Source organism: Argopecten irradians, chromosome 1 (assembly GCF_041381155.1).
Source record: "Argopecten irradians isolate NY chromosome 1, Ai_NY, whole genome shotgun sequence".
Taxonomy (NCBI): Eukaryota; Metazoa; Mollusca; class Bivalvia; order Pectinida; family Pectinidae; genus Argopecten; species Argopecten irradians.
In genome coordinates, this window is record NC_091134.1 from 50,612,597 (window position 1) to 50,629,398 (window position 16,802).

Sequence of the window (16,802 nt, forward strand, 5' to 3'; positions counted from 1 at the left end):
ATCATTGATAGATCGTTCTTTAAAAATGTGGTAAATGACATTTCCAATAACTTTATGATTATGTCCTTTTGCTTTTGAATCCTGTTATACAGTAACGAAATGTCTTTCAAAACCTTCAAATATCATGATTGTTCTCTATAGTTTATTACTTAATCAAATGCATCAATTTTGTTCACGGAACCATAGGAATTTAACTTCAATGAGTCGTTTTATCAATTCATGGAGTTGTTATAAATATTTATATTGTTATAATTGTTACCACTTAAGCAAACAATATCCATTATACATCGAATTGTCATTGACATCAATCTTTTTAGAAAACGTATTGATTTTGATAAAAACGCAATTTTCCAGCTTTATTTCAAATAGTTTTATTTTAAAAACTAAATAAAAAACAAGAGTTATGACACGTAGTCCTAGTGCTATCCTACAGATGTACCACTCAGATAGCAAACTTTTGACACGTGAGCTAAGCATTACAAGTTATTACAAGCTATTAAGTTATTACAAGGTAACTTATGAATCAATAAAATGTGTAGTCACTCACTACTTCAAATGGCATTCAAACAATAAAAAAATACCAAGCACTTCAACAGAATATAACTTCGTCCGTAAAGAGGGGCACGGGTAATATTGCGTAGATGGGTAACGAATTCCAATTGATACTGTGTTGAACGGATGGCGCTGGTATTTGTAATACAATCCAGTTGATCAAACACTGCTTTTAAAAAAAATCATTTCAATATTTTGAATGGTGTTAAATTGTATTAATTATTCAAGACTGAATCGATAGACTTTTTTCATACATGTATAAAAGTGTTATCTAGGTTATGAATTTATGTTATAAACCTTAAATACATACAGCTAGAATTGAAAATGAAATCAGATATCAACGTAAACAAAACAGTTTTAAAGCTAAAGTGTAACACGCTTTGTTGAGACACTGGCAGTAAAATCGCGACTTTGGTTGTTTCGATTAAAGTTCCTAACTATCGGACTGTGCCCTATACAGCGAATGGTATGAATGGAATTAGTACCGACTTAACCTTTGTAGAACTCTTATGTGACAGTGAGATCCATATGATTAAGCAGAAATCAATCAGTGTAGTATAAAGTATGGGGTTCAATCAAATGTTTCAGTGAATGCTCGAAAAGCCGAAAAATCAAAATATGTATTTTTTCTTAAAATAGATCAAAGATAAGAGAAGTGAACGTAATCAATGACAGATTAATGCAATTATAAAGGTAAAAAAAATAAGTCATATTACAGTCACGTGAGTTATATGTTTCATGCAGTATTTCTGCTCATGTAATGATTTAGATCTAACGAATGTAAATTTACGGTCTGGTATTTTTCATAGAAACAGGAAGGGAGAAGCACGAGCCATCTGTCGTTTAATGAATGTGCAGTGTTGTAATTACTCCTTCAAATTAACGTGAAACAGAATCTCCTGGTTGGTAACGATACAGATGTTAATCTCAAATAATATTATTAGATAACTGTTTAAACATTGTGTAATAATAACATAATCTGAAAACAATTATGAGAAACCCAGCAGTATGTATTGCTCAATACATGTATTTCTTTGTTCTTTATCTTTACATATTTATATGATCTTGATTCCATTAGTAATGAAATAAAGTAATTAGTTTAATTATACACGTCATATATAGACCACTGTTTTTTTCTGATTAAACATGTAATTAACAAAAGCACATCTCCATGTTCACATGTAAACAATAGTTGTAGTCTGGCCGTCGTCAGCTTTCCCGACACTCTGTTCTTTCAATGATTCACCTATAACAGAAAATCCGTATAAAATGTTGGAAGGGCAGTAGACAAAATTGTTTTACATCTCGAAAGTAAACTATATATTTACAAAACAAATCAGAAAAAAAGGTTAGATAAATATGAACTATAATATATATTATTACTTTGAAGACAGGTAGATAGAGGTAACAAGTGTATTTTGAAATAAATAGATCACAGTAATCAGGCTTCTTCTCAATGCGGATATCGTATCATAGTTGGCATTGAATAATTGTATTGTTGACGTACAAGGCAATATCGGAGCATGGTGACGTCCTTTCCACACGTCAAATCAATGTATATATATTTCAAACTAATGTGATAAAGGAATATAACACCAAGGAGGGGACATTTAAAGATTTACGTTAAAGGACGTACATTGGAAAGCGGATATAAGAATAGTATAACTAAAGCGTCAAAACAATTATAACTGTATGTCATTAGAACCTAATGAGGCATATCAGAAAATTCTGTAAAAAGGGTTTATGAGATGATCGTTACACCTTTGGCGAATCATTGCTGATATTTAAATGCCACAGATCCAATTAATTATGCTAAAGCTCAGTTGATCGGATTAAACAGGCCAGATTCTAAATTAACATTGTATATAAGTCTACATGTTGACTTTTGAATAAACATCAACGATTGGTGATTGGGGTACAGCAATGAGAGATTTAAATCGCCTGATAATGTATTTTACGGTCAATACTGAATGTTATATATTTACGTCAAATGCACAACCTATTGTCTTTTTGTGCTAACTGGTCATGCATCTATCAGGTATGAAAAGCAACTCGGTGAACATGTATGACATTATTTTGCAGATAACAGCGTTTTTATTACACTTTAATTAGTCCGATTAAGTGTATTCTGATGTAACTATGCATTTGACCTGTATTAAATTGATTTAATACGATAACAAAGTCGTAATGTTATTGTTATGAATAAGCAAAAATGTCAACCTGTAATAATATATTCTTCCTGGTATAATAATAAAATATAACTCTTACAAGCATTTTCATTGACTTAAAAATTATGTTATCAGTCCATAACGTAAAAAATGACGTCAACGTTTATAACATTGAAATTCATTTGATATATACGACCGTGTAATAATTTCCGAGAGAAAAAAGTACCCCAAATTAAGTGAAATTACAGGTAAATAAATACCTTTGTGTTCCGATTTTCGTCGATGATGAGTTAAAGCATTCGTAGACTTTTTCAACATTTCGGAAAATGAATTTTGTCGTCTTTTGGATGGTTTGGATGTAAGTGTAGATGTAGGTGAAGGATTATCGAATGATAACGGCCTTGTAAGTATGACCCGCCTGGGAAGGTCGTCGTCCTGAGATTCTTGGTTACTGACGGAAAGTCGTGACCTTGTGACATCCTCAGAACACATTCTCCGGACGGGGCGATGCAGCTTCCCTGCCTCTGTGGGCGACATTGAATGAGAATGCCCTATGCGTCGTACACCATTTTTATTTCTGTCTGTGAGGATCTCCTGTGGAGTGCATTCATACTCTCGTGAGACTTTGGCAACAATATGATCAACCAATGAAAAATTACCTAGCATTTCATTGACAGTCTCGTCAGCCTCATCATCCCCGCTACTATAATTAAGGCTGATTTGATTTAATGCGTCCGTTTTGGTATTTTCGAGTTCAGAGGTATTTTGGAGAGGACTCTCCAGTTCTGTTTTCGTCTCTGTGTTGTTGTTTGGCTCAACTTTCTCGGTACCGGTATTTTCTGATAAAACAGGGTCGCGCGTGATAACTGTAATTTTTCTTTCGTACACACCCTGACTGTCTGGACTTGAGACTGATTCGTCTCCATCAAATGACGAATCTCTCAAAATGACGTTGATTTCCGACACTTTTCGAGATGTTGTTTTTACAATATCTTCGTAGCTTTCATCTTCATTAACAGTCTCTAGCTTTTCTTTGCTGACATCAATTTCCTCTTTGATAACTCCATCCACTGTTACACAAGATGGTGTATGATTTTATAATAGCAACATATCTAATAAAATAAAAATCCTATGACACTTTACACGTGAATACCACATTATTTATTTCAATAAAACTTAATATTAAAAATTCTGAAAGCAACGATCTTATATTTCTCACATTCCTCAATCATAAATTGCTAAGTTTTGAATTGAAGATTTGCAGTAGTTACTGATGAATGCGGAACAATAGATATCACCAGAATTTTTATCAAAAGATAAATAAGAATACAAAGTAATTTTGTTATTTACTGATTCACTCATCACTGTAATGTTAGTTTTTTCCTTTTTCAAAATACCACGAATAATATTCATCTTACAGAATCTTACCATAAATTACCTATATATCATATTTGCCTCTTATCAAATATCACAAAACTAAAACATAATCCCCACAAATGGCATGCAGCTATAACTATCTCCACTAAAAGTCAGCACAGTAGCACAGTTGTATAGCACTCCTCTTTTGTGTCTATTCAGTATTTGCAGCTTGTAACACACATTGGCACATTGACGCAATGATTGTGTAACGTTGTTAGTAAAGTTTAACATTACGATCACTTCACCCGTGACTGGTAATTTGTGTGCATTGGATTAGTCTATTACCATATGATGGCGGATACACTGGCTGCATTTCGGCAAGAACTGCGATATTTTAGGTCAATTGATTATAATATGAGGTCACCTGACACAAACACATTCTACCACGTGACAAAAACAGGTGCACAAGGGTTAGTCAACAAATACATGAACCATTATTCCCCAAAACAATTGGTCACATGGATGTCCGAACGCGCAAATTTGAATTTCACATGTGACAGATGTCATGTCATATCCATGGCAACACATTAACCAGGAAGTGTTAGTCAACAACACAAAGCCAGCACCAACAATAATATTCCGTGTCCGTATATGGTCACTCAAGTCGCCACCGTCTTCACCGGACACGGAGAGCACAGAGACTCACCAGAAGATAGCGAGGACAGAGATACGACGTCTAGATTATCTTCACCAAGTCCCAATTCTACAGTAAAATCCTCCTCAAATATACCTGTAATATCAATCCAATAATTGTTTTTAGGTACTCAATTAATATAAGATTGAACATTTAACACTCTGAACTTCAACAATTCTTACATAACAATGCATGTACAGTACATGTACATTTTATCTGGAATACTTTGTTTTACAAAATTATCACTTCAACTTTCGTAGTATCACTTTTATTACTATAATGATTGTCAAAAGGATTTTCTTCAATTGACATGAGGGAACATGGGATTTCTTTCGAGTTTCGTTCAATAAAGCGAGTTTACGAATTACTTGCATTTATCTTAAATCAGTTCCCAGTTCAATTAATCTTAGAACTAATTATAAGGAAGACTCGTAACATTTTCCAGCGTGTCTTGATTAGATTAGATATTCAAAAAGGAAACTTTACTACAGGTAACAGTCCTACGTAAGGTGCTTTTGATATTCGCATATTTTTAGCATTAATAACGCCTGTAAATACCCTGTAAACACACTGCCTAAATTCGTATCTCACAACTGTATAAATACGAGACACACATTGATATGGTATTTACACCTGTATTGGTATCTAAATATCTACTATTACCACGTTACAATTGAGCTTGATAGACCCTACATAGATCTCACGCCCAGTTTAAATAGGTACGCGCTAGTTCATCAGCGAAGTGTCGACACAAAGAAATGCCGTCCAAAAGAGTTGACACCTACTTCAAAAGACATATGCTACCTTGGATCGGCGTATTCATATAACGAGATAGTTTGACAATGTCATTTACTTACGGATAGTAATGGGTACATATTTTGACACCAATCGATTTCAAAGTGAACATATATGTGCATAGATCAATCGATATCGAATCGTTTTCTATTTGCTTTAAGTCTAAGTACTTGTAACTTTACATTTCGGATCATGTATGAATTGTAATACTAGGTCAATGTTATCCCTATCTGATCTAAGACTATCATTATGATTCACATTATTATTTGCATCAAACTTATAACAAATATACCAAGCTACAAAGTCCTTAGATGCGTTGTTATTCAAATATGGAACGATATGCCAAAACACAAAATATGACACTGCTAATTTTTTTTATTAAAATTAATATATACATGTAACTAGGATAACTTCTTTTTAGATTAGACACTTTGCAATAATTTTCAAATGTACTTTCAACTGATTTGAGAAATCCAATGAAATCAGAATTCTTATTTTATGCGGCCTAATTAATTTGTGATAAAATAAAGGTGTAAGATATATATCCAAGTTGATTATCAACATGATTTCTTCTCGTGAAAACTGGGCCCAGTTTCATGAATATTCCTTAAATTTAAAGAACCCCTTAACTAACGTTCTCCATAGCAAAGCATTACATATTTTAAGGAAGGCTCCTTAACTTAAGATTTTTCCCTTATCTTTTGTAAAGCTTTTCTGCGGGAACAATCAGGAATTCGATAAGGTTAAGGAATGGTCATGAAACTGGACACTGGACGATAACGATTTTTATAAACCAAAGACGCCATTAATTAATTTTTTTTTCCATTTTATTGCAATAATTGGAGAATAATGATATTTACATATGTATATGTTCACGTCAGCTTTATCAGTCTACTTGAAAGCCTATACAATTCCAGTAGTTATAGTCATATGAATTAGCACTACAAGTATACCGAGTCAATTCTTATGGCTGAGATATTTTTATCGGTAAGTAACATTGATTTATCTCCCTTTGGCAAATAGTTGACTATAAGTTTATGTTTGCTATATACAAATAATTTGACACTGTTAACAATGTTTACACAATTTTCAAAAAATATCGAGATATTAATAGACTACGATTTTACGTTTCATTAATTCAGAATACAATCAATCGTAACTAAATCCTTAATTTATTTGCAACAGGCCGATATGTCATTTAAAGTTATATGTGCCGTACCTGGCCGAAAATTTGGACATGTTATTATTTCTTCAATTATCTATTTAAAACCATAAGTTTTAATGAATAAAGTTGTGAAAAACCATTCAAATGGACAGACACACATATGTAATGCATTATAAACGTTAGTTTGAATACATAGGTTATGCACTATGAATTTTTTGTATTTATGCCTTGTACATGTTTAGATGGAAACATACCTTCAGAAATCACTTTACAATTACTAATGATACTGTAAAAATGTGCAACGAAATTATGGACACCAATAAAGCTTCATGGTCTGACCGTATGTACTCATTTCACTACATTGAAGATGTTAATATAATGATTTTTGGCAGTACTGCCAAAAATCATTTTCAGCTCTTTCTTGTACTTGTAAAGTTAAAACCTATACACTGAAAGTATTGTATTTCTCAAAATGTTGGTAACTTTTGGAGTTGAATAACATATTAAAAGCTCTTCTAGATTCGTGACTATGAAAAATACGGCACAGATAACTTTAAACAGAAACCAAATATCACGTTTGCAATAATTAACATTACCAAAACTGATAATTGATAATCACACAATCTACTTACTTCTACGTTTTTCCTTATTTGTGTTCTCAACCGGTTCTGGAATAGGGGCGATAATACTGGATTTTTTCTTATCAGTCTTCTTTTTCTTTTTCTTGTCTTTCTGTGGTTCCATGTCACTAAACGATTTGCTGAGAGGACGACGAGAAGTTTTGTTTTCTTTGGAATCTATTGCTACAAATCCTGTTTCAATGGAGCTTGCAGAACGTTCAAGTGTTCCACGTCCAGCGTCCAAACTGACGCCACTGACATTGAGTCCAGATGACATCGAAACAGTTGACGTCATACCGACATCACTTACAGAACTACTTTGTTTAGAAAGTTTTTTCTTTAGTTTCTTTTTCTTGTCCTTTTTCACCGATATTACTTCGTCCTCCACTGAAACGTTGATGGCATTTTCCTTCGGCTTATTTGTTTTCTTATTATTGTCAGATTTCTTTGACTTCTTATTACCCTTCAGTTTAGAGCCCGAATTCTTTGACCCAGATCCGCTGACCTGCACAATGTCACTAGAACTTTCCACACCACTGTCGTCCCTACCTGGGGTTGACGGGTCTTTTCGTGGAGTTACCGATGGTGTGTTTGTCTCATCATCAACGTCCCCACTAGCGGACGGATGCCTGTGTGTCTGACTATCGGTTGAGGATTCTCTAACATCACCAGTGATGACACTACTCGATACTTCGTTATCCTGTAGCTGTAATGCTGAACTGTTTATGGTCTCGGTTATACTGCTTACATTGTCTGTGACGTGAAGGCCATTAGCGACTTCTAATAACGTTTTCACCATCGCTGAATTGTTTTCTGTGTCCGACTGTAAAATATCTGCGTAATAAAAAATGTGGTTTAGGTACAGTGATAAGAGAACACGAATGTCAGCAATGTTACAACTATGTTTCGTTCAGTGTTCTGATTCTTATTTGTCACAATAATAGAAATGTGAAACGTCAATGTATAATTGTTTTATACAGGTGTACGCCCTTGTAGGAGTTTAGGTCAAATGAGGACATTGCCCAGAACGATATTCACTGTAGCTCATTGTCGACACTTAATTATTTATAAAGACAAACGGGAGATCATCTTATTATGAATAAAATTGTATAACAACGGTGTATAACATTTCAAAATGATGAATTATGATTTCTTCTGTGTTACAAGTATTTGATGTGACGTTGTATCCATATCACTAATAAATTATACCTATCTTTCCTAAATCTTCGTGGTCACCATGGAGACCGGACAGATCCGTTGATTCTGCCCGTGATATCTTATGGACTTTTTGGCCGTTACTAGAGGGTACATCGTGAATCCCTGTCTTCGACGCTGTTCGTTTGGAGTGTTCTGAAATTGTTATGTTTATAAACATAATCATCTTACAATATATATTTATACTGAAAAAAACAGATCAATCAAGAATAAACCACATTCGAATAAAAATACAAATAGGAGATTACTATCAATACTGCCAAAGTCACACGAGTTGATACGGAGAGTGATAATATGCATTGTACTCGAGGAGTGGAACCGGGTACTGTTTTCAACACATTAAAACTACAATGTACAAATATAGACACTGATGAAAATTGAATTTCTATTAGAGTAGACAATTTGGTTGGAATGTACATGAATGTAGGTGACAATACCAACCAACATTCATTAATATTGTAGTATGTATGGAAATTAGACCGAATTAGAGTTGTCGTCTATCGTCTAATCGGTCCGAGACGGAAAAGTGCAACAGATTCATTTTTTTAAAGTTAAATTTCGTTAAACACTATCACCTTTGTAAGGATATCTATGATTCAAAACTAAGCAAGACTAAGTTGAATATTAATGTATTTCAGAAATGAGAACCTTGGCGACATTTTACTGCTGATGGTAGAAGATTGACATTTATAACCTGATATAGAAGCTTACCTTCAAATACAAAACAAAGTATTTTCTTTCATACATACGTGTGTAATACTGGCTGGTCTAGGGCAATACACAAAATTTCTATTTACTTGGAAAAAAAATTAACATTTTTTTCACAAACTTGACTGGTTTTACTGACTGGTATTACTATAAAAGATGCAAACAAAGGAATTTTTGTTGAAAATATCACGTTATTTTTCATGTGTGAAAAATTGACTTTCATCCGTGGATTTTTGCGAATTTATTTCGAAATGGCGGGATATCATAGTGGTAAAATTGCGATAAAACGTCGAGGTATGAAAGAAAAATACTCCTTCGTAAGTGAATATTAAGGATAGGGATATTCTACCCTCGGGATCACAAAATGTTGCAAAACCCTTGGCAAGCCTCGGGTTTTACTACATTTTGTGACCCTCGGGTAGAATATCCCTATCCTTCATATCCACATATAATATAACACAGTTAGACATATACAAGTGTTCCTTCATCCTATACACATATGGCTTATGTTTCTTGATAATATGTGTATCAAAGTGACACATTGATGCTATGTTGAGAAAATGATGTATCTGGTCTATTTCTGATAGTTTAATTGATCACTTAAGTCAACAAATCCGTCATTTCAGCGAGTATTTGTAGATTTGTGTTAAATGATCCGTAACGGTGATAATGTCTATTTTATCAACACCACGGCTGAATGGTTACAAGCACCTGTAGCCTAATAAATGATAAATCAAGCAGTTCAAATAGGCTAGGTATGTATTCCTTTTAGACTGCTTTTACTCTATGTTTTTGTATTCGTTGCAACCGCTTAGACTTGGTCGCATAGAGTACGAATTTTATACGTCAAACCCAGACTTTATATATTAGGTCATGGTTATATATAAGTATTGAGGCATTAACATGTACTAAACATTTATATATCTGTAGATGTTATATGACTATCCAAATCACAATGGTAGGAATAAAAGGAGTTAACTGTTCATGCCTTGTCAGTATGTAAAGGTTCGCTAATTACTGTGAGAGACACGGATGGTCAATTTTATGCCCTTTATGTCCTAATTGATATGTTATTTACACTAGTGAGTCTATTTAATAGTTTAATGTGCCAGTCGCATCGGACTGTCTCGGGAAAAGTTGCCTACGGCACTTAGAGTTAAAGGATGTCTGATAGAATTATCGCCATGCATATATACCTACATTGGATTTTCTAATGGTTGGTACATAAGACTGACTGGTACGTTTAGTGCAGTGATCAGATACCGAATTCTGGATATGGGCAGTTGTCATCCAACTTATTTACATGCTAAAACAAGACCGAGGTTCACGGAGTAACGATGGACTGTGATCTATTGGTATATAGAGATCGTGTTGGATCAAAGTAGAATACCGCACGGCGATATTCTTTCTTCAATAGAACACGGAATTTAATCTGCTCAATATTAACCGATGATAAAATAAATGAATTGTTGAGAGCTTGGGGCGATATGTGAACCTTTAGGTTTGGTATACATGTTATATTGTCCCGGATCTGTATGATCTCTGATGCCCTAGGGTATAACCTATTTGAATTTTATAAAACATTTATTAAAACGCATGATTTAATGAGTTCTATTTTAATGTGAATAGTTAAAAGGCGTTGAGGTTAGGAGTTGGGAGGTGATAACAAATTCTGAATGACCATTTCCCCAAATGTTCTTGTAGAATTAGATTGTGTTGTTCAAGCTATTCTGTATTAATAACGCATTTGATTTAAGTCGACGTTATTTCATTTCACAACCGCCATCATTGTCTTTTGAGATGCATACATTAAACCGTTTGTTCTTATTAATTTTCCTTCTCAGTTTTAAAAATAAAATGTAAACGAGTTCTATATGCGCACAATTGCTTCGAAATGTCTTAGTCATCAAACAATATTGAAATGACGACAAGGTATACGAATAACCTTGAGCATGTCTTTGTAGAAACCTATATAGTAGCAGACGTTAATAGTTAATAACGTGATTTGGGATCCTTCACATCACAGATTACGCTAATTAATACAATATTTCTATCAAATTTATAGTCACGTAAGGACAGTAAGAATACATTAATTTGATGATCTAAAATAAATTTTAGAACAAATATAACAATCCATGTCATGTAAGGTATCAGTCTAAAATATATTTATATATATTCAGTACACTTTTAACATCAGACATACCCAATATCATATGTATAAGGTTTGTCAGCTCATACTGTGGTATATTAGTCAAAGGGTTCATGGCTTTGACAAATGTCATTTGTAATATACATGTATATGATCTATCTTTACGGTCATATCGACTATAACTGTCAAACGTAATCAAAAAGTCACACCACCTACACAAATCAACGGTCATTTTTTAACAAAAGGCATATGCATGTACAATTTTACAGACGTAAATCAATAGTTCTTATGCATCGCAAAATTTTCATTCGTCACATTGTCGAAATGACCACATGTCCCCATATCAAATCGACTTCAAATTTATGTCATTCATCCATAGCTACTCTACTCAATACTATTTACCTTTAAGATAAACGATTTGCCTTAGCAAGGTAATATCTACCTGCCTCCACTTCATTTTTAATCCGTGTCAAATTTAAAACCACAAAGTCATACAGTATATACCTATCCTGACTTTCATTTTTAATCCATGTCAAATAGTCATATCCGCCTCATCAATTCAGTCGACGCAATATTTTATCTACTCCAAATGTCATTTCAACCACCTGATTGATTCCACATATTCGTTAATTCAACTGATTCAATACCCTAAGTTTTTATAAAAAGTCAAAATATGAGGAAATCATCTGTTAAACATGCAATGATAACGTAAGAAAAAAAATCCTATAATCTATATTATTCCCAAACCTGTGACAGTCTCGTATGTTTAAATATTCTATTATTGTACTGTTAATTATTTTTTGAATAATAATGACTATGGTTAAATGATTACTGTGTGACACTGTAAATAATTACAGAATATGTATTCACTTACCGTTCCCCATAGCGGTGTATAGCCCCACGTCAGTGTGTAACCCTGCAATAGAAAATAATGTATACACTGTCTAACGTGAGAAAGCTTGTGTAATATCCACGGCGATAAAACACTAGCTCTTCTGTATATATTACGTAGGCACACTTCTCGGCGTAGGTTTTAAGATAAGTAGCGACACTAAATCAAAAATCAAAAAATGAAACAATATGGTAATTGTGCATATTTATGAGTGGTGGCTAGGTTACAAATGTCTTGATATCTTGACTCCATAAAGGTCACATATTACACTGTATGTACATGTGATGAAACTTTGCTTTCTTCAAAATAAATTAGGACCAGGAACTAGGCACCTGATTTTATCGTACTAGTGTTACTAGTGAGTGTACAAAATATAAAAAACATCCAGTACCTTATCTGTGTGACTGTATAATAAACAGAGTGCATTACAAAACAGTTTTGTATTTCAATGAAATATTATATTAGTGATGTAAATTGACCAAAGTAATACCCATCTCATCGCTTCGTCTATACCTAATTGTACATATATTTAAAAAAACACGGATGTAAAAGCTCGGGAATAAATGATTGGAACTTATTCTCGGAGGTTTAGTTTTGCCAATCACATTTGTAAAAGTGTAGCATTTGAAAACGTCATTCACATGACATGGTGTATTTTGCAGAAAAAAAATATTTTGAACAACATTAACAAGGTATCAAATTACATGCAACCATACAGCAATGGTGCAAACGTCGGTTTTAAACTTGTTCACTATTTTTTCTACAGGATCACCAACTGAGTGGGCGGATATGCAGAAGAATTACCAGTTAATGCTAATTAGTGCAGTACTTCAGAGCTCTGAATGTTTTTCCACCTGTAAGTATACCTTCACCGAGTGTATGAAGGTATGTAGTGTGAGTGCAGACAAGAAGGAAGGAAATTGTACGATATATGTGTAGTTTGTAGTGATTCAAATTCGTCCGCTGTTAAGGTGAGAACCAGTGTTAAGATAATATTACACAGCTACACGAAACAGGTAGAATCATAATCTAGGACAAACACTTCCAATTATTGTCAAAAAAATCGAATTGCTGGGAAACTTCGAAAATGATATTCTATTCTAAAGCTGTACATGTAATGTTTTACTGATAGCTAATTGTACTGTGATTATATATATATACATATAGTATTACAAGCATGATATATTCAAAATCATAAATTGAATATATGCATAGTGAAGTGGAAATATATCATGGCGACCCTTCATCTATTTCAGAAGATGTATCAGCATTTGTTAGATCCCAAAATCACAATTTCCTTTGTAAACAGCACGGGTTGTTTACAAATGGCGTACTTACTTTACTGATGGCGATGTCTGCACAATTGATAACGATGCTTGTCTAACGTAATAGTCAACTTTCTCCTCTCAGTAAATCTGTCTTAGACTGTCCACAAACTGATTCATTCTGCAGGGAAATGGGATTTCAAGCATTTACACAATGGTATACTCCAATGCATTAATAGTTACATAAACACAGGTAGGTATTATCCAGACTCAAAGGTTAATGGGAGATATCAAACATCTCCGACGCTCCAATCACCAGTACTCTCGTGTGATCATTTGCAAGTATACGTGAAATCTAGGTGTGATGCTAAAGGAGCCACGGACAGAGCGAAGTGATTGATGGGGACGAGTTGTCGCCAACTCGGTCATCTGTAGCGATATGCCTGGCCACACACTATTGACGATAGATTAAGCCCTGAGGGACATTTCGGCATATAAATAAGTAAATATCAACAAATCGATACACAGCGTACATATCTATTCTAGCGTGCACCTTACCTATCTGATATGCGTGAGAGCATATTTGCAGTGCCCAGTACGTATATTCTTCTAATTGAAACAGTAATTATTGAAGTAAAACTATCAAACGGTTCTCTCTTTGATGTTCTATAGCGAAAATGTCCAATCAGAATTCGCCAGTTGTATAAATAGTTATCATTGCTGATTAAAAGATTTCAAAGGTATCCCATCGAGATCATCCAATCAATACACAATGACCAGTCAGTCATAACGAACTACTTTCTGACGGTTCATTGAAGCAAGACATACATAAATAGTAAATGCACCAATAATTATAGGACCGATTTCATCATTATCCATCTTCGAAGTGATGATGTTCTAATTATTTACAAACTATTGACACAGAAACATGAGAAAAGCACATGCAAATATAATAAGTAATCCTAGATAAAACATCACATTGAAAATAGAAAACAAAAGTTACCTGAGCTTTTGGTTCAAGTCCCACAGATGACGGTTCCTACAAACACAAAAGAGCCGTGAAACAGCAAGAAGTGTTCAATGAATTATATATAACGACCTCTAGCCTAGACTTTGTCTAGAGTCGTTCTACGTTGTAGACTACAATCACACTGCACTTTTAACGCTATAAACTAACAACTGTACCCCAGATTTAAAGGCATTTTAAGTCACAATTCGATATGAAATCTCACTCACGTGATAAACGGGCTGACACAGTCAACCCGTCAATTGTCAAATCAGTAATATATGTTTACACTGTTATTTACAAGGGCTACTTTTTGCCTGTGTGCGAAGTAGGGGGTCTTTGGGTGTAATTGGTGTATTCCCTTAGAATCCGTGTAGTTTTTACTACCGCTTGGAATAAATCACTCTATATTGAAGTTCGTCCAGCGATGTTGAATGATTTATCATCATCTAGTTAAACAAATCCTACATAATCATTGGGCAAATATTTCAAGTTTGTTTGTGGCTTTACTCAAGTATTACAGTATAAACCATGCAATTCATTACTTATCGACGTGCATATTTCATATTTTCACTAGGGCCAACAGAGCGCAACATTTCCGATGCTGAATCATCTATAAACAGTTCACACAATGGAACACACATAAAATAGCTGTGGTATAAATATAGCGTGGGAACAACCCTACACACATCCATCAATGAGAGAACCCATTAATTTTATCAGCATTTAGTGTATTTTTGTTGAAATACTATTCTTACAATGATACAATATATAAATATATGATTAAGTCTTTAAATCGGGTCAAATGTCTCTTAATTATAAAGCATTGATGCATTAAGTTAAATGGTGAACCAGTGTATGTAACAGAGTCATCACCAGACAAAGATGCCATAAATTCCTCAGATATCGAGAACAATATTGTGACGTCACGAAACAAACTGATACTGGTCAGCCCTAGGGATATTTGCTGATTAAATCCAAAGATAGGTATATGTTTTATTATTCAATACTTCTCGGCCTGCAGCGATAGCAACAGACATGGTAAAGGTTCTTTAAACACACGGCATCTGCGAAATGTCCGCCGATATTAACCTCTATATTGGATTCTCATTTGATACTGAAAAGCACGCACAAAAGACTAATGAAATCCGTATTCCTACACAAAACGGATATCTTCCGTCCATTATTATGTGTTGTTGAGAGTGTTTATCGCATATCTTTCTGTGGTGAATCTGCGGTCGATATGTCCATGATCCCACGGTAAAATCAATAGATAGGAAGATTACCCTTTATTGTGTATTGTTGGTTTATCTACCTAACCAGTTGTTGTTTTGTGTAGTAGTCTGTGAGGATTGCCAAGGAAACATATGTTCAGGTTGTTTTAAAAATTGGGGTTATATATTGGTGATTTGTTTTAATTTGATTCGGTATCTATATGTATTACAGTATGCAGATATTGACTTCTTTTAAGGGTGATGCAATTATTTATTACCCTATAAAAGGTATATTCACCGGGATCTAGGTAAATCTTCATTTTCAATGAATAATTAATCGTTTTATGAATGATATGAAATGTTAATAAAAGCTTTATTATATCAGCGAGATTAATTATTCAGAATCCTGATAGTTAAATATCCCAAATCCCAAAACGAGACACAAAAAAAAAAAATAAAAAAAAAAATTATAACACAATATATCTAAACAATTGAACAAATATATATGTTAATGAGTTAGATATAGGGAGCATTTCCTCGAGGTAATAGAGTCGAAGGCTGCCAGTAATAGAATAGTCGTTCCATATTGCCCATTATATTAAGATCCTGTGGACGATTATTTTTTTCAGAATTGAGAAGCTTTATAATTCAGTACCTTGAACAATATGACCGCACCAGCTACGTCTGTTTACATAGCGCAGTTGTATGCTGTCATCTTCCATTGTATAATGAAATGCATTAAATATTTGGCGCATTTAGATTGGCAGAAATAATCAAAGTATTTCGGGGATATTATTGCAATGATAGACTATTGTGGCAAATTACAATGCAACGGCCAGTACAAAAGGCACAAGATATGAGCTTATGGTATGCAATTTATCATTAAGTTTTACATATTTGTATGCAATGTGAATAACTTCCGGGAAATGAAAGTTTGAAGTTGGTGGCAAAAGTCAATTAAATAAAAAGGCAATTTCAAAATGTTACATATTAATCCACC

General features: G+C 33.8%; 1 protein-coding gene across 2 annotated transcripts in view; it reads right to left on the minus strand.

The window, feature by feature from the left end:
• Positions 1-327: 327 nt before the first annotated feature.
• LOC138331822 (isobutyryl-CoA dehydrogenase, mitochondrial-like) overlaps positions 328-16,802 on the minus strand; it is a 33,343-nt gene continuing 16,868 nt past the window's right edge. Inside the window, exons 2-9 of one of the 2 annotated variants that reach the window (XM_069279638.1) lie at positions 14,586-14,621; positions 13,656-13,763; positions 12,300-12,341; positions 8,563-8,703; positions 7,366-8,187; positions 4,786-4,869; positions 2,981-3,790; positions 328-1,798 (exon numbers count right to left, since the gene is read on the minus strand). In XM_069279638.1, coding sequence (XP_069135739.1) covers positions 1,728-1,798; positions 2,981-3,790; positions 4,786-4,869; positions 7,366-8,187; positions 8,563-8,703; positions 12,300-12,309 — 1,938 coding nt within the window. In that variant the 5' untranslated portion in view covers positions 12,310-12,341; positions 13,656-13,763; positions 14,586-14,621 and the 3' untranslated portion in view covers positions 328-1,727. Of the gene's footprint in view, positions 1,799-2,980; positions 3,791-4,785; positions 4,870-7,365; positions 8,188-8,562; positions 8,704-12,299; positions 12,342-13,655; positions 13,764-14,585; positions 14,622-16,802 lie in introns of those variants that run through there. The other variant, XM_069279648.1, reaches the window with a different exon arrangement.